The following is a 21,326-nucleotide window of genomic DNA, read 5'->3' on the forward strand; positions in this document are numbered from 1 at the left end:
GGATACAGAGTGATTAACATCGGCTGACATGGGATATATCCCATCAGAGCAAATTAACAGGAGGCTGGGTTTGAGTTAATAATCACCTACTCAAAGAGAATAAGTTCCTTTTGGAGAAATGGAAGCTCACACTTCTCCAAACAGAAAAAGGCATACAGAGAGCCTAAATGGGATAAAGACACAGAGATGAAAAAGCACTGTTTAAAAAAAAAAAAAAGACTAAGTAGGAACATTTCAAGAACCTATAACAAGGGTGAAGAGACAGACAGGACAGAGATACCTGCTGTATTTGCAGAAGACAGGCTCTATCTAACTGCTAAACACACCAAATTCAAAGAAAGACAACTTGGAATGGACAGAGAGCAAGACAAAAGACAGGAATAGGAGAGCCTGAGCTATCCTGAGAGCTGTTCCCAGTGACAAGGCATGCAGGGCTGAGAACTGTGAGGAGGGTTTCTTACCTTTCTCCAAGTCTGTATCCACAGATACAATACCCTGTCCTGTACATGTAGGAATTTATTCAAGCATATATTTACAGAACCTTGCCCAAAGCTGTGTGTGACGTGTGTCCCTGGAAACTTCACTGTAAACTCAGAGTGTTCAGAAGGCATAAATCAGATAAAGATATTTCAGTCAATGCTAGATCTGGGATCAAGGCAAAGAACACCAGGGAGGCTCCTGGTTTGTTAAATGCACAGCAGTTTTGTTCAAAATCATCCACTTTCTGCTAAGACAAAGATCTAAACACAGAGCAGTGGAACTCCTGTAACTAGCTTCGCTTTTTTTTTTTCACTTGATTTCTTGATTTCAGTTGTAGGTGGTCCTTTCCAGAGGAACCAGGAAAAAAGACTCTTACAATTCAGGATTTCTTATGCACAAATGTGTATGAAGCTTAAGGGAGAAATACTTTGATACCACATTCATGTTTTGCAAGAGTAATATTTCATCGTGGATACGGAGAAATTTATCCAATTTAACAAATCATTAATATTTATTGATACTGCCTGAGCATCCAGTTCGGGCTGTGGATTCATTCTGCATGGTGATTTATAAACACAGAAACATGGATGCTTTTCCAGATTGATTATGATAATTCATATAGGCAGAATTGATACCAGCATTCCTTTCTAGGCTGCTAGGTATTCATGGCACAAGTCCAGAGAGCAGTGAATAAAACCTATGTAGAAAATGAGATAATTTCATACAGAACCTCCATCTCACCTGCCAGAGAAGCTGGGAAGTGCATCATGTCAAAGCAGGACAGAAAAAATTGTCCATGGACAAAAGGCTGGCCATTAGACTAATGATTCAGAGTCTAAACCTGCCATTAGGATGCCGTTTCAAAGCAATACTGGCAAACTGCTTACGCCAAAACGTTAGCGGCTGAATGTCAAGTGGGTTTCCGCAATTTTCTGCCCTAGATTCTGATTTCACTCTCGAGCACAGGTTTGTAGGCATGCTAAGAACTCACTGCTATGATTTAAACCACGGATGAGCTTTCTCCTGACTGGGATGCTGTGTCACTCCAAATACTCTTGGGAAAATAGGGACTGTGATCAATGTTAGATACATCACCTATTTGTCAATTTTGAACTCAGAAATTTTTCCTGCTTCACTTCCCAGCTGTAAGTTCGAGGCAACTGAATAATCTAATAATTCAAAGGTGTGCTAAAAATAAACATTTAAATATTTGCTAAGTTCTCAGACACTATGGGAAAAAAAGCCCCATATGAACAGTCCAAAGGAACTCCTTTAATTCTCTCTTCTGAGGGCAGGCATCAAATAAGACATACAGATCATTTGTAGCTACCATTCATAATTACTGTTCCACTGTAGGAGTCAAGAATCCTCTTCAAAGGTTATATCCTGCCACAGTTTTTAGGAAGAAAATCATTATGATGTTTCTCATCACACAAACAAAATCAGGAAATCCAAATGTGTCCCTTCTAGTATTTCTCAAAATGCCTTCCTCAGGTTCAGATGTCTTTTGACTTTAATTCAAAGTCTGAACTCAGGTAAGTATTCAGAGGAAGGAGGAGATCCTGCTCTTTTCTTTACAATACCTTTCATCCTTACACCTGTGACAAAATGATTCATGAGATAATTGTTTCTGGAAGTTTTTCAGCTACCAAACATGAAAACTCTGCAGAATTGGCAGGATCTGCAGATGAAGAAGACAGTGTGTGTTGTCTACTTTGACTCTAGCAAGTCTTTGGTGATTGTCTCCAATGACCTTCATTGCACCTAGGCTGTCACTGTTATCTGGACGTGTGTACCACTCAGTGGGTGAAAAAGCAGCCAGACCATTGATGGAGCTGAAGGAACACTCTACCCAGGGGTTGGTTAAAAGCAGATTTCATCAGGAGTCTGTCCTGGGTCCTGTTTAACTCTTTCATGCCAAAGACCTGGCAAAGGTGATGGAATGTGTTCCTTAAGCTGCTGTACTGATACATCTGTCAATGGGTCAACAGGTCTCTCATGGGAGGCAGGGAACTTCAGCAAGGATGTAAAACCCAACACCTAAGCTGAGAAGCATTGTGGCTGGGAGTTGTGGCTAACAGCAGGTTTAACTAGAGACAGTTTGAGGCCAGGCTCTGCTGCTTTCCAATGACTGGATACGAGTTCACTCCCTTCACTGTTTTTTCTCTGTCTCACCTAGAGCCCTGTCAGGTCCTTCTCAAATGAATCAGCCACTGTCTGGGTTCCCTGACAGACTAGTGGTGAGTGTTTCTCTGTTACCATTAGTATTTGTTTCCACCAGCCTTTGCAAAATGTTTGTCTCACTCAAGGGAGTCTTCTTTAAATAGATGCTACAAAAGACAAGACATTCTGTGGAGATACCATACACATCGTTTACAATGACTTTATAGCCCAAGCCTGGTTCTTTGGTGTGCACTCATTATTAAAAGGAAACACCTTTTCTTACATTAAAACATGTTTTTGTCCATACTTTATACTACTCTGTATATATTAGTGTTTGTTATTGATTGTGCTTTTCTCTATAACTTTCATGAGCTCACGAATAATGTGATACTAGGTGAGTTTTCTGAAATAAAAATCTTCCCTATTATCCCAAACAAGGCCAAATATTCACTTTACATTAGTCAACCAACTGTACTATGATTCCCCTGAGCTGCATGGAATGGAAAGGCATTTCTCTAAAGCACACAGGAGACAGCTAACTCTCTCTTTGTTTCCTGTGCCCTAATTATTCCATTACATTTTGACGTCTTTTCTCCTGAAATGACACTGACTTAAAAAAACTCACATATTTCATGCATGCTTTGATGAGATTACTGACTAAGGATATTAAATATTGAACCTTTCTTTCATTATGGGTCAGTTTTTGAATTTACTTTTGGGGCACTAGACTATATAGTTAAGACACAACAGTGTACAGAAGTTACAGCTTGCAATAAGAAAACACTGGCTTTTAAAAATTTTTGTAAGCACAGATGACTGTAAATTATCATTTTGTTCTTTACTTTTTAGATTTATCACAGCTATCTCATATTTATTTTAAAATACTCAAAATACTGTCAGGCAGTACGACTTCAGAAAAGTCTAGACATTGCATAAAAAGGATGCCTATGATTTCTGAAGTTTAAGTACATTTCCTTCTTTGGAAAATAAACAAAGTTTAGGTAAAACTATATTACTCTAAAAGAATAAATAAATTAAGAAGATTCACCAACACCTTACAGACATATTAGGCAAGCTCATTGATTAAAATGTTACAGACTGACAACTGTCCAGGGATCCAGCCAAAAACACTGGAAGACAAAATAGTGCTAAGGATTGAAAACACAAGAGATTCAATTTGGTCTGAAACTACACAACAGTACCTCCAAAAAATTAATGCTGTTGAATAGTGACATCAAGTACAGACTGTCTTGACCTAAGCTATGCAGAGAAATGGCTAAATACATTTTTACCTGCACTTGGGAGAAAAAAAACCCAAACCACAACAACCCTGGACATCAATATTATCAAAATGGTCACTAGGGTGAAGAAACCAGTGACTGAGTCCTGTAAAAGGAAAGACTAAGCTAACACAAATACACCTATTCAAATTTTTCCAAAAGACAATTCTTAAATTTGTTCCACCAGCTGGGCACTCATCAGCAGGACAAAATCCTCACAAATGCTATATCTCAGGTTTCCTTAAAATATTACAGATAATAGGGTATACTCCTATAGTGTGGCATATTTATCTGTGGTCAACTGATGAATACATTACCTTTTTTCCTTCACATCAAATGTTAATTAAAAATGTCACAGATTTATTCATACAATAGTCCAAACACCAGCCTTTTGCTCTTTCTTAGAGCTGGTGCCCGAAGAGCTACACAGTTGGATCAGAACATCATCAAATCCCCATGGCCCACCTCTGCAAAACCATCACATAACAGGCAGGAAGCCTGGCCTGCTCTTTTTATTGGTATCATCACATTTCCACTGCAGCAACATAGTGCTTACCCAAAAGAAGGTCATTTTTAGCTGCTGCATCTGAGTAACAGAACTAAGCACAGGGTCTGACAGGAGTCAGAGCTGTCCTCATCCTCCCAGTGATGAGCAGAGAGGTAAAACAGCACAGTTACAGAATTAGTGCAGTCTGTCTTACACCCTCTTATGCTGCCTCACTGAATCACATTTCCATCTTCCTCTCCACCCCCTCTCCCATGCCCCCAACTTCTCTTCTTCCCCTTAGCCCACCCTCAGCACCCCTGTTGCAACACTGGGATCTCTGTACCAAGACCACAAATGTGGGGTGACATCCATAGCACCTGGAAACCTCAGAGGCTGGGATAATCCCAGCCCATCTCACACACTGTGACAACTGACGCTGCTCACATCCAAGGGTCTGAGGACATTTTTTCTCCTGTCCAAAGTCATGGCTAATGACTGGCCAAGTGAAATCTTATACCCTAAATTGTGAAACCTCAGCAGGACCCAGATGTAACACCTAGTACAGTTGTTCTTTGTCCCTCTGCTATATCTCTGGAGGATGCTGGTTCAGCAGGAGATGCAGAGTGCGGTTGATTTCCTAGAGATGTTGGTCTGAGCAAGTCTTCCCTCCCATTTCCTGCTGCAGGGCTGTAAGTTAGGAAGGACTTTTCCTCAGGACTGTGTTGTATATTGGAAACACAGTATCTGGGTAACTGCGAGGCACACAGTTTGAGGGACAGAATCCCTTCCAGGAAGGGCTTGGTGATGAGCTGTAAGATGATGTAAGTACATTCTAGCTTTAGCTTCATCCTGCTTTTCCCTTTTGGGAAAGAATTACTCAGCAGCAGATATCAGTATCATCAATATCACCACAGCCACCGCCTGGCTTCACTCTTTCTCAGTTTTCATCTCAGATGTCATTTTGAAGCTTGTGAAAATTGCTCTGGGATGCACGAGAAATGCACCTCTAAGTACGAGTTCATTTACTGGTGTGACTCAGGAGAGGCTGTTGTATCTGTGACATAAAGTATATAGAAATTAACCCATAGTGTGCAAACAGCTGTGAAGGACCATGGCTGGCTCTGAGCTCTCCACAAAGCCCCCAGTTCATCACTTGCCTTGTGACACTGATATATCTGGGCTCTGTGGACCTTTCCAATTCCTCTCTCTCTCCAAGCCATGGGTACTCACAAATCAGGTTGGGAGCATGGCATTCCTGTTTCTCCTGCTAAGCCACTGCAAACTGCTCCCAGGAGGATGCCTATTTATTACTGGCCCTGTGACATGAAAGACTGACCTAATGAAGCAATACAGAGCAGCTGATGTTGGCAGTTCCTGTGGCCTGGACAATTAGAAGTGCATTTATCGGCAAAATATTTGTGCCCCAAAGGCTACCACATACAGCTGTCCTGTCTTGCTAATTTTGTGATGTGAAGGGTTTTTTTTTTGGCCGCCCTTTCAAAACCACATGCAAGGCTTGCACTTGCATCCTTTAAGGATAGAAAAGTGTTTTATTTAAAATAAATAAAAAAATAAATCAGTAAACACCTTAATTAAAGCTCTGTTTTAATTACTAACTAGTGCCTCCTAATGGTATAAAGTATGTCTATAATATTATGTGTACCAAATAGAAAATACTGTGTATGTCAAGGCACCTCACTTTTACTCCTCTGATTCTTTCCCTTATCCTACTGGTGAGCGAGGAGCTAGAATGCCTCAAGTCTGTAAGCCAAAGAGAGCACTTCACATGTAGCTGTCACCTGTTAAGTCATGAGGAAAACACTGAGACAGGGAAAACGCTGAGTATCACTCAGCCAATGGTGCACTCAGGGCAATCAGTACTGACCTCTTTCCTAAAATTAAGCACTTGGACATCTTTGGCAGAATTTGAAAATAACGGGGAAACAGATTCTAGATCCTCATACCCAGGGGAATGCTCAAGGGATATGAGGTAAAAGGATAATTCCTTCTCCTTCAGGTACATTATAGAAGCAAGAGATGGCTCACAATGGATTTTTGTGTTACCTACTGAAGTATTTTTCTCAGAAACACAAAGACATCAGAAGTACACAGGTATACAGAAGACCAATTACATTGAGCATCAGGTCAGACTAATTAGTTGGATTTCCAGTGTTTTTGTCTCAAGCAGAGCAGAAGCATGATCTACGTGCTCACTTGCTCAGCCCAGCCAAGATCTGGATGGAGGAGTTGCTTTAAAATGATGCAGGCACATACTATAAAAAAGAAAAGTACCTACAGAATTTAAATTGTGCCATGCATAACACAGAGGAGTTTTTCAAAATAGAAATTTTGAACTTAAATGCCTTATTTGACCTAAATCTGACTTCAGGCTCCTAAATAAAGCAATTCCATAAAGTCACTAAAGTTACACCAGAGAAAAATTCATCCTTAAGTGACATGATTCTTGTCATGCAATTTGCACCTTTTCTAGATCCAAAATATTATTCCATTACCATTTTCAAGACCATCCTAAATCTTTGTATCATCACTACACTATAGATTGATCTTTTGAGCAGAAGGTCAATATTTAAGAAACTTGATTCATAGTAACTTAATATTAGCAATTATTTATATACGTGAGTAAATATGTAACAAGTCTTCTGGGAAGATCCTGTTTTCAAGAATGAAGTCTGTTTAAGTAGCAGATTCTGTGCAAGAGTTAAGCTTGGCAGATCTGTCTTTAGAGATATTTACAGCAAAGATAATTCCCAAGGAAAACAATTTATATTATTAAAGCAGGCTACACCTTTCCAAATCCTGGTAGAAACAGGCTGCCAACTTGCACATGTAATTAAACTTCAAATTCCCCTGTAAACGGCAGCCAAGGTTCAATGTATTTTTTCTGAGGCTGGTTGAGGTAGGAAAATTTGCGGGAGATGTTTTCTATCATCACTTTAATGATGTAAACAGAGACTGATTAAACCTGCACACCTTTCAGGTTGATATAGCTGACTGTGGGGAAAAAAAAAAAAAGAATCTCACAGCTGGAATTCTTCCTGAAAACTAAAATAGATGACAATGTAAAAGACCAATCTTCTAAAGACACTTAATGAAGACAGGCTTCAAGGGGTATTCTATACCAGAGAGTACTTTACACCCCAGGAGGAGACAAAACCAGCAGATTTCTGCAGCTGAGGATTGCAGTCACAGCAGAATAAGTAAAATAACAAAAAACATATTACTTGTTAAATCACTTACACTGGTTTTCCTTTGGATTCACAAGTCAAAATTATAGATTGTCCTTCTTCAGGCCATGAATTGGAAGAAATGATTTTAACTAAAGGTGTATCTAGGAAGAAAAAAATAGACAACTTGTTGATATACACAAAAAAGATTTATTATCTAAGAATACATTCTTCTCTATTTACAACAGACTAAACCATAGATGTAATTTACACTTGGAGACCGTTTCATACAGAGCCTTGTGCAATTTTCATTGTCTTCAGGAAGGCAATAAAAATGACCAATGTAACTAAACCAGTAACTTTTTATATCCCTAGGAAACACAGAGAGAAAGCATGTGTATACTCAGAGGAAACAACTTTTTTATTTCTGTATTTGATACAAATACTCCATGTGACTATCTGAAAGTCTGATATCTAGCAACAAAATAAAAAAAACCCAAAAACATCAAGGATGAATAAAAAGTACTCCATGCAATTGTTTGCCTATTTTTAGGTTGATCTGATGGAATGCTGCTATTAGAGGAATGAATGCAATAGTGTACATTTGAATAAGAGCCCTTTTGTTGTTGCAGAAGCTTGAAACTCATAATAAGAAAGCTACAATAGGTTTCAGATAAAATACCTTGTTACAGACATTTTACAGGATATTAGTTCTGAAATGCAATAAAGCTGCCCCTAAAACAGAACAATCTTGAACAGAATTTGCAAAGAGAATGTTTCAAATATCTGCAGAAAGCACTACAGAAGAGTCTGCAATCTGTCCAGTGTGATGAGATTAGTTTTACAGCTTTAATTGCAAAAAGATACACAATATAGCTACTGTGAATTCATGCAGAATAGATAATTTGAAGTAGATCTTTAACTTTTAAAAAATTTTGCCAGCTGGCAATATACTCTCAGTCAACACACGACTTAGAGGGGCACCTTTATAAGGAAAAAAAAAAAGATGAAAAAGAAAGGAATGTAACACATTCCTTTTCCTTAGGAAAAGGAAGGAAAAAAAGTTCATTGTCATAGTGAAAAAAAAGATCAGATTAAAAAGAAAAATTTCTATTTTCTCCACAGTTTCTTTCTCTATAGTTTCCTAATACAAACCACTTTAACCTGCAAATCTAGGGTACCTAAGTTTTGTCTCATTCAACTTGCAGTTGCTGTTTTCCTAAATGGTGACACCACAGATGTTCTGTTATTAAGCAAATGTGGAAAAGCATGACAGTATGACCCCATAAAATCAAACAGAAAAGAAAAAAAGATATGCTGTAACAATATAGTTTCTTATGGAGATGCCAATAGTCCTGGTGAACACTAAACGACATCTGAACAATTAAAATGATGGAAATATCTTTCTAACTTTTGATTTTTATTTTTACAGTGTAACAGCATGGCACAAGACAGAAGAGGGGCAGGCTTAGTGCAGACTCACTGTAATTCCACTGGAAGTATTTTCAGCCTCATTCAGCTTTCCACAACAGCTGCACTAACCTTACACCAGTAGCAAATCTGCTCCACAAGTTCATATTTTTCAGGACCCTGCAAACCATTATGCAGGTGACTAATCCTTTGGAGGCCAGGCTGGCATTTGCTTCATTTTTAGCACATGCTTAAGGCACTGACCTCAAGTGCCTTAATAAATCAGGGCATCAAGTGCTTCTGTGATTTCAGTGGTGCTGTTGAAGATGAATAAATTACTCTCTTGACTATACATTGAACCAGAGGAGCAAATTAGTATCAGATAGGAATACATGAAGAATTTAACTGAGGGAGGGAGACAACTAATGCAATGAGATCAAGAGGTTTCCAGAGAAATATGAAAAAGAGCAAAACTTTGATGGAAGTAATCCTGACAGCCACAAGTGAAGGAAGAAATTAAAGGCCCATCTAGCTATTATTCCTGGCTTAAATATTTCAAAAAAATTATCAGCATTTTATGCAATATTGTAAATGACCCACATAAAATTGAAGACAGGATTCCAGACAATTATGCTTTCACTTGCATGGATCAATGCAGTGCTCTTTTCCCCAACTTGAGGTTCCCATTTGTACTTTAATACACCAGACAGCCCTCTGTTCTCCATGCACTTCTAAACAGAGCTTACTAACACAGAATAAGAAAGGTCTTATATTTATGTTTCACTCCCTAAGGCACAACAAAGTAGTGTAGGAAATATATTCCCTAGTGGTTTTCCCTGCTAGTTGACTTAAACAGTAACTACTTGTTTCTCTAAAGCAGGAAACACAGGGTTTAATTCAATATATAATTTTTAGGGAAGTTAACAATGGAAAATTTTTGCATTTTATTAATGGCTCTTTTGCAAAAACTAGATATTCTATTTTGAGTGCTTTATTCTCAGTATTACTGTTTCCATTTTTTTTTTTTTTAAGGCCATGCTTAATTTCTCTCCAGAATTAAAGTGTACACTTAAAAAGGGAAAACTTTTAAGATAAACCTGCCCCCTATTTTCACATTCACATCAATACTTTAAATGAGAAGAAATCTTCAGAATAATTGAATTGAATCAGAACTAACCTAAGTATCTTATTTTAACAAAGATTATAAAACCCTGCTGACTGATACTTTTCCAGAACACAAAATGCTATTACAAAATACTACCTCCTGCTATGACAATTCATTTAAGAAGAATTTGAAGAGTATAAATGTACTCTATCAATACTTTGAGCTCTGACCTGTCACACTTAAAAGTATTAATCATAACAACTGGAACAGCACCTGATCTCCAGCAAACACCAACACTACGAAGCAGCCTAAAGAAAGAAAATCCAGAATTGTAATGCAGTAAGAGGTTGATTTCTTTTCAGTTATGCTCATCAGCTTGTTATAAGTAATGTAGATGTGTTCAAAAAACCCTCTCCTTTTACAACCAAAACAAACAAAAGCAGTAGAGTCAAGGGTTTTAATGTGGGTCAGATCTTCTCCTCCTCTAAAGTCAGTAGAAATATACCAACTTGTAACAGTTGAACTTATCAGAACTTCAATAATTTGCATTTTTTTTTTAGTGTTTGGCCCAGAAAGTTCATGACAATAAAATACCATGGATCAATATTCAAAGCAGAATTCATGTGAACAAGGGAGTGGCAACTACGGCTTCTTTACAATACCTACAAATATGTCCTTATCCTGAGTTCTAAGAATATTACGGAGGAGATAAGTATTCCAAAAATAATAAACTTAGGAAAAGTCCAATTCTATAAAAAACCCCAGTGGTTTATGAGAGTGTAAGCACCACAGCAAGTCTTCTCAGTAAAACACTTTGCTTTCAGCACCCAGTGACTTTTTAAGTTACATCCATTTCCAACAGTGAGAGCTTCTACGACCCTCCAGTCTTTAGCTTGAGTAATGAGGTACTTATGAGTTGCAATTGATTGCTACCACCAATCTGAACTGAGATTCAAACATGTCTTTACACATCTTCTACCCTCTACGAGCATAGAATCTGCTCCTTTGTTTCTGGACATACCAGCTTCAGGTAAGAATTATGGCATGGGGCTTTTTTTATATAACCCTTCGTGATTCAGTGGACCAAAGGCAAAAGTTCCACTGAGTGATTCTGCTTCATCCATCTTTCCAGGATTTGGGTTCATCTCATCTCACAAGAGCAGGAAACCCATTTCAAAGCTTTGGGAAGATTTATTGCTTTTTGATCAGGCTACGTCATCTTCAGCCACACACGAAATCAGTAAACATATGGGGAAAATTGATACCAGCTTACACTGGTAAAAAATGTTACCTGATGCACGAAGAAATTAAACACTTCAGTGCTTGACTTCTGCTGTTCTTTTAGCAGAAACTAATGGCAACATTCATACCCTGCAGAACTGCATTACTGATTGATTTAATCTCTTTGCAGCTATTTTCAAAATAAAGGTGGTTCTTATCAGTCACTAGACCTTTGCTCTTAATCAGATCTTCTATGCTTAAAGGTTTGTGTGTTTGCTTTCAGAATGCACTTGTTGTTTTTATATCACTTGAAGTCAAATAGACTTCAGTATGTATTTACATTATTTTATCACCAAGCCTTTATAAGGTTACATGCAGGATTAAATTCCTTCACATAAATTTACTCATATAAAGCAATCCCATGAAAGCTGCTGGAAGACTCCCCCATGAAAAGTTATGTCATACTTCATGTGCAAACCCTCAACAAACACAGTGTAAAAATGGAAAACTGAATTCATAAAACTTTACAAATTTGCTAAGATCGTGAAAGAGGCCAACAACAGAACCAGACAATTGATCTCTACTAGTTTCTTCTTAGTGCCAAGATAGTAAAAGCATAATTTAGCCTATTTTTCACATGTATCTTCAGAAGTCCTTGGTCCCATCAATCCTTAGCGTGCAAAACCTTTCATGGAACTCACAGCTGCTGGTTGAGTCACGAAATCAAAGTGTAACCCTTTGCATCCTAGGGCATTAATCAGCAACAGGTGTGTAGAAATAAGCACACGAAAAATCATTTTGTGAGACAAAGGGGTAGCATTATGATGATGTCATCACTGGAACACGCTATTTTATCAAGTAAACCTTCCCTAATGTAATCATCTTCAGCCAATAATTACAATCCTAGAAACAGAAAATAAGACCACCTTTCTTCTTCGGCAGATGTCAGGGTGGGTGGAGTACATATATTTCATTGACACTTTAAGAAACAATGATTGGAAGCAGTAGACTATTCAGGAGTAGGAATATTCATGATTTCATAGTCATTAGAACTCAAAGAGTGCTGAAAATGCACCTATGCAAAGAACCATGCAGCAGACTTTTCTCCAGGTAATTTTGAGATATGTGTTAGTTTAGCTGCAGTATAAACTTCTTGCAACTAGATTTCTCTACACATTTTGTTAAAAGGTAAATCTCTCTGTTGCTCAAAGCCTTCATTGGCCTTCCAGTGAAAGGAGGATTAACAGAGAAAGTCTGAGTGGTTCTCCTCTGCAGAAATCTACATAGGAATATTGTATCAGATGTACAGATCCAAGTCAGGGCTCCTAACTTGCAAGTTTTCTGCTGAATTACAGATTTTAAAAAAATAAATAAATGCCATAACTTACTACAAAATTTAAACTTAGCACCCCAAATATCTTCCAGTGTGGCTGAAGATTCAGAAAGCAGAACAGAAGAAGGTCACTCCTTTTTTTCACTTACAGAGATAGTGTCACTAATCCCCAAAGATGGGTCCTGTACTTCAACATTCTACATTTTAGAGGCCTGCTCTACCTCCAAGTCTTAGGAAGCCACTTCTACACTCCCTCACTTAGATGTAATTTTATCTTTGTGAGAAGTGGTAATCAATCCATCAGGATTAGTTATTAGACCCCATGCAGTGATTGATGAGAAAAAGAGGTTACTTATTCCACTGAGTACTGAGGTATTCACACCATGTTCAGCAGATCTAGCAAAATACTTATTTGACAGTAATTCAGAGACTTGAACATTCAATCCTTTGGAGTTCATGGATTAAGGTCTGGTGTGGTTCAGAGTGCAAGAACCTCCCCTGCAATACCAGAGGTCAGCCACGAATGCTAAGGCCTCCCTTCCAGCCAGATTTTGAGCTAAAATTTCACTTTGAATTTGAAAAGGCTTTTTTTCTTACCTATTTCCTAGTTTGGATAAACCAGGACATTCTGACATGCTAAAAAAAACCCCAGGTATTAGAAAATTCTTAGCCCAATGCACATCATGAGTTAGAATTCCTCAAGCAATTCGGTACTCTGTAAATTGTTTCTATTTACATTCAGTGCCAACATAACATGAAGTATACCTTTCATCTTACATTTAGGAAAGTTTTCTAGAGCCAGATTAGGATATTCACAAAAATAAAAACTCAAAAAGTTTAATAATCCCCACCCATTTCCTAGGAATGTGTCAATACTTAGCATCAAATGGTTTTGGTACATCCATACTTGGGCTTTACATGCAAAAATTTTTCTTAAATATTTTTTAAAGGGCTTTTTGAGCTTGTGGCCTAGAGTAGCCTTCTTACTTGTCAAAGATGGCAATCTCTTTTAATGTTTAATTTCTTTTTTTAAAATAAAATCAATAAATGTAAATACAATGCCATAAGCAGATCTTAGATATTTTACTAATACCAACACAAATTTAATAAAGCCTTGTCCAAACTGGTAACAAATATATAATCAGCTAGGGCAGTTGTGTTTCCACAGTATTATTTCATATAAAGTGCAGTGTCCCTTGAAGTCTTTGGGTTTTTGAACTTGTTTATTGCATGAAGTCTGTAATTCCTACTTCCCAAAGTAAAATGGCATCACAGAAGACATGGGTTCTACCACATTTCAATTAAAATCTCCTGTAGTATTATCTATTTAGGTTTTGCATGCTATACAGTAATTTTGCCAAATGTTTGGATCTTCTCTTTGTACATGGCTAGCATGATTTTGTCATGATCAAAGCAGTCCAATAATTAATATTTTAAAATAAAGGTTTTTTACTGTTTGAGCAATAATCAGTTCATAAAGTAGTACTGGTCTCAACTTTTACTTTTGGGTAGGTTGGTTCACATAATTTTAAGGAAATGGGTAATAGTATCAAGAAGAATTCACATTTCTCTTGACTTCCTCTGTTTTTCTTTCACCGAAGAAAGCATTTTTTTCTGGTCTGTAGAATATTAAAAGACCTGGCACAGAAAAAAATGTCACAGTTGGTGACAGTAACATATAATGTTCAATATATACGAGGTGCATAGAGAAAGATTAATCTCTTGAATTATTTTAGTTTGTGAGTCTTCAGGGACCAAAAAGAAAAATCCATTGGTCAGGTTCTTTCCTGCATGCATGGCACACATCAGTGTGACATATGTTGTCCAAATCTCTTTTTCTTAAAACACGAGGGATTCTGTACTTCTTTCCTTTCTTTTTTTTTCTTTTAATGCCCTACTTAGTCTTGCAAGTTCAAACTAGTAAAAAGAGCTAAATATCATGAGAATGGTAGAAAAAAAGGAGGCACAGCTGGTCAAACAAATGGTCATCAGCATGTCATGAACAAAAATGTACATCTCTACACAATATCATTACAACAAGTACGTTAAACCTCCAAAACAAGGCCCTCCTAACAGATTAGTTTCCATGCAGCCAAATTGTCAGGTGCCTATCTCAAAACCAGGGCAAACACAATCCTGTCCCTAATTGTGTCATAAATAATTGAAAGCAGCTCATTAACATCGTTTGACCCGAGGCCTCCGCTGGAACACTTTGATTCTGATGCATGTTTTCTTTGAAGGTGATTCTCTCTCTGTAGTTAATGTCATGAACACCTCTCCAGCTGCACCAAGAAGCTGAGTTTGTTGTAATGAAACCTGTGATCCTTGCTGGACTTGCTGTTTGAGTGCAAATTATGTTAATAGCAAAAGGAAAGGCACGGGAAAGATCCAGGGAGGGGCAAACACTTCACTAGCTGGGTTTGTCAGAGGAAGCAAGTGCTCACAGTACATCAGGATGTGCTACAAGTGTGACTTAAAATCCTCCTTTTAAAAGCACTGATACTACCTCCTTATTTAATCTTTGAGGATGATGAGTAGATGGTTTTAATTACCTTTTGTCACTAGAAGTTTTCTCCTATACTCAATGACTTTAAAAGCCTTAAAAGTACTGCTAGTAAGAAAAAGCTTTGTTTAACAACCTAGCTGGGGATGGGATCCAACAGCGTGGAATATGATAAAGGATCCATTCAGGAAGAGAGCTGTGCTTGTGTGACAGAGCACTTCTTCCCACAGTGATCAGTGAGCATCCCATGGATGCCAGGTTTTACCTTCCTGGACCCCAAGCAACACAGGGAACGTGTCTTATTAATTACTTGCCAGTTTAGAACACACTCAGCTGAGCTCCGGGCAGCCCAGATAAAATACACAGACCTTTTCTATGGTGTAACATCCATGTCATGGCTGCCAGATCATCTGGCAAGGAAAAAGATAACCCCCACCTTCCTCCCATTACCCACTGACTGTTTCCAGACTACTCCAAGTTCTGAATTAATCACTTAATCTTTTGCAGCAGCACCTTCTGCCTGGATCTATAATACTCAGATTTACTCTGCCATTTTAAATTAATATATTTACCTTGTTTTGTATTTTTTTTTTTTTTCTGAACAGAAACCACCGTTTCCTCTTTGTACCAGTGCAAATTGCTATAACTGGTTCATTACGACACATTTTTCTTCTTACAGGTTTAGCTAAATTATGAGCTACCAACAGCATGTCTTTACTTCATGGTTTTATTTTATGACCACAAACCTTCTGAATATTGAAAAGCTTCCATAAATTTCTCAGATATTTTATTGTGGCAGTGAACAACAACAGTTCTGGTGCTATCATTTTAAAAAATGTTATAAAAATCTAACAGTCTGATAATAAAAGATTATTGCTACCTGGTAATAAATGGCTGCCAGATGATAAGATTTTAAAAGTTTTTCCTGAGAGACTAATTCATTTATTTTCTACCCATTTTTGTCTGATTTTTCAAAATGCATGTTTGTGAAATCTATTTATGTCACAGCCTTCTACATTTTTCATCGCGCTTTTTCTCTCTCTTATTTCCTTGGAATCTTTCCATCATTTCCAGATGCATAGATAAAATAAGCAGATACCTCTGAAAATGATGATGTATCTACTTTCTAGATTAATTAGCACTGGAGTAAGCATAGGACAGTTTCAGGAACTTTTTTTTTCCCTTTGGAAACATGAGATCATAATTTTCATACATGGATAGCAATTACAAAGCTCATTGAAAATTCTGTATTCCTACATAATTTTATTTCTGTTTCTAAAAAATGTAAGCAAATAAGCTTAGGAAAAAAGGGACGTTAAAAGTAAATTCCAAGGACAAACCACTCCAGTACGCACAAAAATAAACATCAAGTTGGATACCCCAAATGAGATGTGAAAGAAGAGAGAGGAGCATTTTAATCAGCTCTGTGCAAGTGCTCACCATTTTTAATAGCTTTTACACTTACCAGCTGTGCATCCTACAGCTGTGAATCGGCATTCCCCCAAATTTGGCTTATTTTGTAAATGGCAAGCAGCATGGCTTCTGTCTGTGCACTATTGGCTTGAATAAGCACTTAGGAACAAGTCTGCCTTGGTAACTTCACCCAAGTAGCCTGGGAGATACAGTAAGTTTGATGCTCTGCTTCAGAATAGAATGAATAACTCATTGCTTAAATGGATGAAAAAAAATCAATATTATGTATCTGAAAATTTATTTAATTAGTAATATTTGTGTCTGAGTCAATCTAGTTCAAGTGATTGTGCCACGGCAATGATGTTTCATTTCAATAAAAGTATTCAACAACACTGTGAAATTAAGCTTTATGATAGTACTGAAATTTAGCTTTATGATAGTACTTAAATACTTAGGTTTGATAGAAGTGAATACTTGGTACCATATTCACATGGATATTCCAATGTCTTCTTTTTACGCTCCTTTAAAACTGCTTTACAGTCAAGCAGGACCAGGAACAGCATATGGTCCCTTTGTTATCTGAGATTCTTTGATGACTATTGTGTCATCAATCTAAATCTCATCTGGTTTAATTTTTTTTAAAACTATGTTTGTTGTAGGAAAGAGTAGTAACAGCTTGTAACAGGAGAGTGTAAAAGCACTCTCCTGGACGGAAAACAAGAAGCTGGATGCCAGTGTGGGGGAAAAGAAAGACTGACAAGTCAAATATTCCCTCCTGACACTCATAGTAGGTGAGTGCCTGAATTCGAGCACCAACCTCGCAGGAAACCATTTAGGTTACTAATTCTGTGAACATTGATTATGTGGTACTTTGTTAAAGATATTCATTGTACTTGTTTCAGCACCTCACCTGCTGGTCATGCCAGGCTCCTCCACCACTATTACTACAACAAAATAAAGTAAAATGTTGTAGTACACAACAGGGAGCTTTGGGTTTTGGGAAGGTGAAAGAGAAGCTGCAGGTACAACACCAAAGCTCCACAGCTCCCCCCTGCTCCATTTCAAATGCTTACAACCTTCCTTTGTCACATAATGTGCTCATTTATCATTCTTACCTACTTTGTGCTTGGCCTTAAAACAGGCAGAGATAAACGTGCGCACATCAGTAGCCCCTGTTGAATTAAGTGGAGGACAGAAGTGGCACCGTCACCCCAGTTCTGAGTGTGTGCCACTCCATGGAGACAGCACCACATAACAGCTACTCCCCTTTACATGGCTCTACAGAATGGGTCACTGGTTTTTGAATTATGCATTAAGTCCCATATACACATGAATGATACTGTAGAAACAATATTTTCTTTGCAAATCAGTTCTGTTTTCTCCGGTGAATGCAAGCAATGAAGCTTAGTTTTACAACTTACATCTTGTTTAATTATTTTTGTCATGCCACTTCTTCAGAGTAAACAATCTGTTCCATTTAGTACCTCCGTTGCCTTACACTGTGCTCTCTCCAGCTTATTTATGTTTTTATCTCACTTCTTCTGTTAAGAGAAGTAAAAAAAAAAGACAAAGAAAAGTCTTCTGCCTAAGCCATGTTATAAAGAAATGCCAAACTTTGAGGCAGCACATGACCTTTCCATGTAACTTCTGCTTTCTCAGATTCTTTTGTTTAAAGCCTTCATTGTACTGTTGTGTCTGACTTAAATTTACTTGACTATGACTTAAGAACTGTAGCACATCCAAAACTGTTGAAGGAGTTAAATAAGAGCTCTGGATGCTCAGCATTCCCAAACACCCCTTCAGTCCTTTCTCTGACATTCCTATCAGATAGTTTAGTTTATGTAAACTAAAGTTTAGTCTATATAAAAATAACTAAGCAGTAGCATCAGGAAATGAAAATTTGGCTTGCTTCTTGAATAATATACACCCCATCCTTATGGAGAGCAAATTTCTCTTCCTTGGGGGGTTCTGGTAATGGTCTCTACATATGTTTTTATGTTTTCCTCCTAACTGTCTCACCTGCTTGCTAGTCTTTACTCTTGGAAATAAACAGCCCCCACAACTGTTCTGTAGAGGAGTCCTGAAACAGCACTGTCTCATTAGGCTGAGGGTGACCAGAGTGGAAACCTGGGCTGTGAATTATCACAGATTCTGTAATTTTCAGTCTTATCCAATACAATACAGATTTTTTTTTTTTAAATCATTTTATAGTGATTGATAGCTGGTTAGATTAGGAGCTTCGAAAATCAGTCAGCCAGTCCTGAGGACACTGCAACTGGACCATCTTGGAACAGATTCAGGGATAACCTCACTGTGCTCCTGTTCCAGCACAGCCATGCCCTCTGTCTTTTCATTCCTTTTATCACACGTTTCCTCTCTCCTATGCCTGAAGGCTTACTCCTCTGAAATGGAACTATCTATCTTTTATTTCCTGAATGTTCTACTTTTAATATTATTAAAATATTCCTTCCCTCCCAAACTTCCTTTGAAACCTTCTGGAGCCCTTTCTTAATCACACAACAACCACATGGAATAAGGTGCCCACACCAGATTTCTAAGTTTTTATGCAGAGTAGACAAGCCACCCTGTGGATTTTCTCCATAAGATTTTACAGCAAAATAAATTATATTAGATTATATTTCACTTGTAAACCATATTTGAACATAAACCTCCAGATGGTAAAGGTCAGGATTGTACATTAACCCTTTGAACTGGACATCCCCTTTGAAAGTTTGGCAGTAAACGGACTTAGAAGTTTCTGAATTATTTTGCATTTAAATAATGGATTTCTTATTTTCATCCATCATTAACCTAATTGATCTCATTTAAACATGCAAATTGTGGCAGTGAACTTTCCTGTTCACAGATAACATCCTCTACTGTTTACAGTAACTATCCTTTAAGTTTCATTTGTTTCAAGCATTTGCCAATATGAAAAGCTTAAAAAATATAACTGTACTAATTAGCACAGTGCTTACATAATTATTGAGCTATGTAATTAACTTTTTGCTTAATTTTCATTCAATATGAAGAGATGCACAGTACTGAAACTGTAGCCTTTAAATTGCATTCTTATTATTACTCTTTTTAGCTGCATCTTACACTGGTAAGTATAGAAACATCCCTCCTTTAAGGGAGATAGAATGGCAAGCTGGTCCTCAAAGTATTGTAGTAACATTGGGATATATTTATTCTCCATATTAGCATTCATAGGGTGAATTCGGGAATAAAAAGCAAAACAAAACGCAAACCTGTTTGGGTTGGTTGAGTACCACAACATGGGTGATTCTTGGTTGGGAACCTGAATGTGTATAAGGGATAAGCTTATATAAGAGGGAGACAACTGGAGGACATTGAAATTCTGTCCTCAAGGTCACAGCAATCCAGCAGAACATCTTCAATGAAAGAGAAAAGCAGGAACACTGCTCAGAGAGTTGATCTCTACAGGATGGGAGCATCGGTTGAAGAGACGGTGCCTCCCTTTCAGACTCAGGGAGCCATTTAAGAAACATCCAGGTTTTCCTCATGAGCTTCTATAGGATCTGAACAGCTCACAGGTTTTCACTGAAGTGAAGGACATCCCTGCTTGTTTAGGCTTACAGAGATTTTCTGTGATCACAGGTGGAGGCTTTGTGAGAGACCATGGTCCTCTCTACACATCAGACAGAAAATGCAGCCCCTTCTCGCTTCTTAAGATGGAATAAAAGGTGGTTTTAATCAATAAGACCAAGCTTGATACTGGCCTCCTTCCACAAGCTCCAGAGGTCTCTGAGGTATCTCTCACAGTTCCAAACCACTCAAATTATACCAAGATGAAATGGTTATAGCAAGAGACCAAATCATGCTAGCTTGGAATAGAGAATGCAAAGCCCTGAATGTGCAAATCTCAGGTGAGTTCTTTCTTTTGTGACCCTAGGGAATTATGCCCCTGGAAAATTCAGGTCTTTTCACTGCATCAGAAGTTACAGGAGAATTGTGTGGTTAAACTCACTGATTGAAGTTATCATTACACAGAAATTTTCTCTCATGGAAACATCAAAACAAGTTTCAATTCTCACAAGAATTGCAACTATTTTCACTCCTGACTCAACATACAGGGTATTTGTTTGAGCTGCCCTAGTGTTTTGGGGCCCTGTTAAAAAAAAAAAAAATTCAAAGGAAAATTGGAAGACTCTGTTATTACACCTTATTATCTCAGTTATCAAAACATTTTCTGACTCTGGGGATGCATCTCTTGCCAGATTGTCCATATAAGGATTGTGGCAGTGTGTAATCACACCAAATGTTACTAGACTTTACTTCTAGCCAGTGTGTCTGTCGGGGTGTCACACAGTGTAATGAAAAAATGGTCACAAGCAAATGAGGATGACCAACAACTCTGTTGACTGATCAGAAACCAAAGAGAGCAGCATCAATGAAGGAAATTTCTTTTAACTCTCGTATTTTCTTCACGTCAGAAAAACATATTCTCTGCCTAGACAGCAAAAGCTACTTCCAAAGAAGGGAGATGTGCCCTTGTTCTTGAAGCATGGGTGCCACTTAACTCTGGGATAGTTCCGGGAGACATACCACAAGTGAAAAAAATAAAATAATAATAATTAAACTAAATAATTTTGAAGCAAATGACAAAAGGAGATGTGCCAGAGTACAAAAGCAGAAATGTTTTTTAAGCACAAAATTGGGGAAAATAACTAAAGTAAGTAACAAGAAAGGAGCACATGAAAAGAAAATTAGAATCAGCTTCAA

At 37.7% G+C, this 21,326-nt stretch overlaps 1 protein-coding gene across 3 annotated transcripts in view; it reads right to left on the reverse strand.

Moving 5' to 3' along the window:
* CADM2 (cell adhesion molecule 2) overlaps positions 1 to 21,326 on the reverse strand; it is a 588,594-nt gene that overhangs the window by 83,179 nt on the left and 484,089 nt on the right. For all 3 annotated transcript variants that reach the window (XM_039556023.1, XM_039556015.1, XM_039556007.1), the window contains one exon: positions 7,669 to 7,759. In XM_039556023.1, the coding sequence (XP_039411957.1) occupies positions 7,669 to 7,759 (91 nt within the window). The remainder of the gene's footprint in view (positions 1 to 7,668; positions 7,760 to 21,326) is intronic.

Source organism: Corvus cornix, chromosome 1 (assembly GCF_000738735.6).
Source record: "Corvus cornix cornix isolate S_Up_H32 chromosome 1, ASM73873v5, whole genome shotgun sequence".
Lineage (NCBI taxonomy): Eukaryota > Metazoa > Chordata > Aves > Passeriformes > Corvidae > Corvus > Corvus cornix.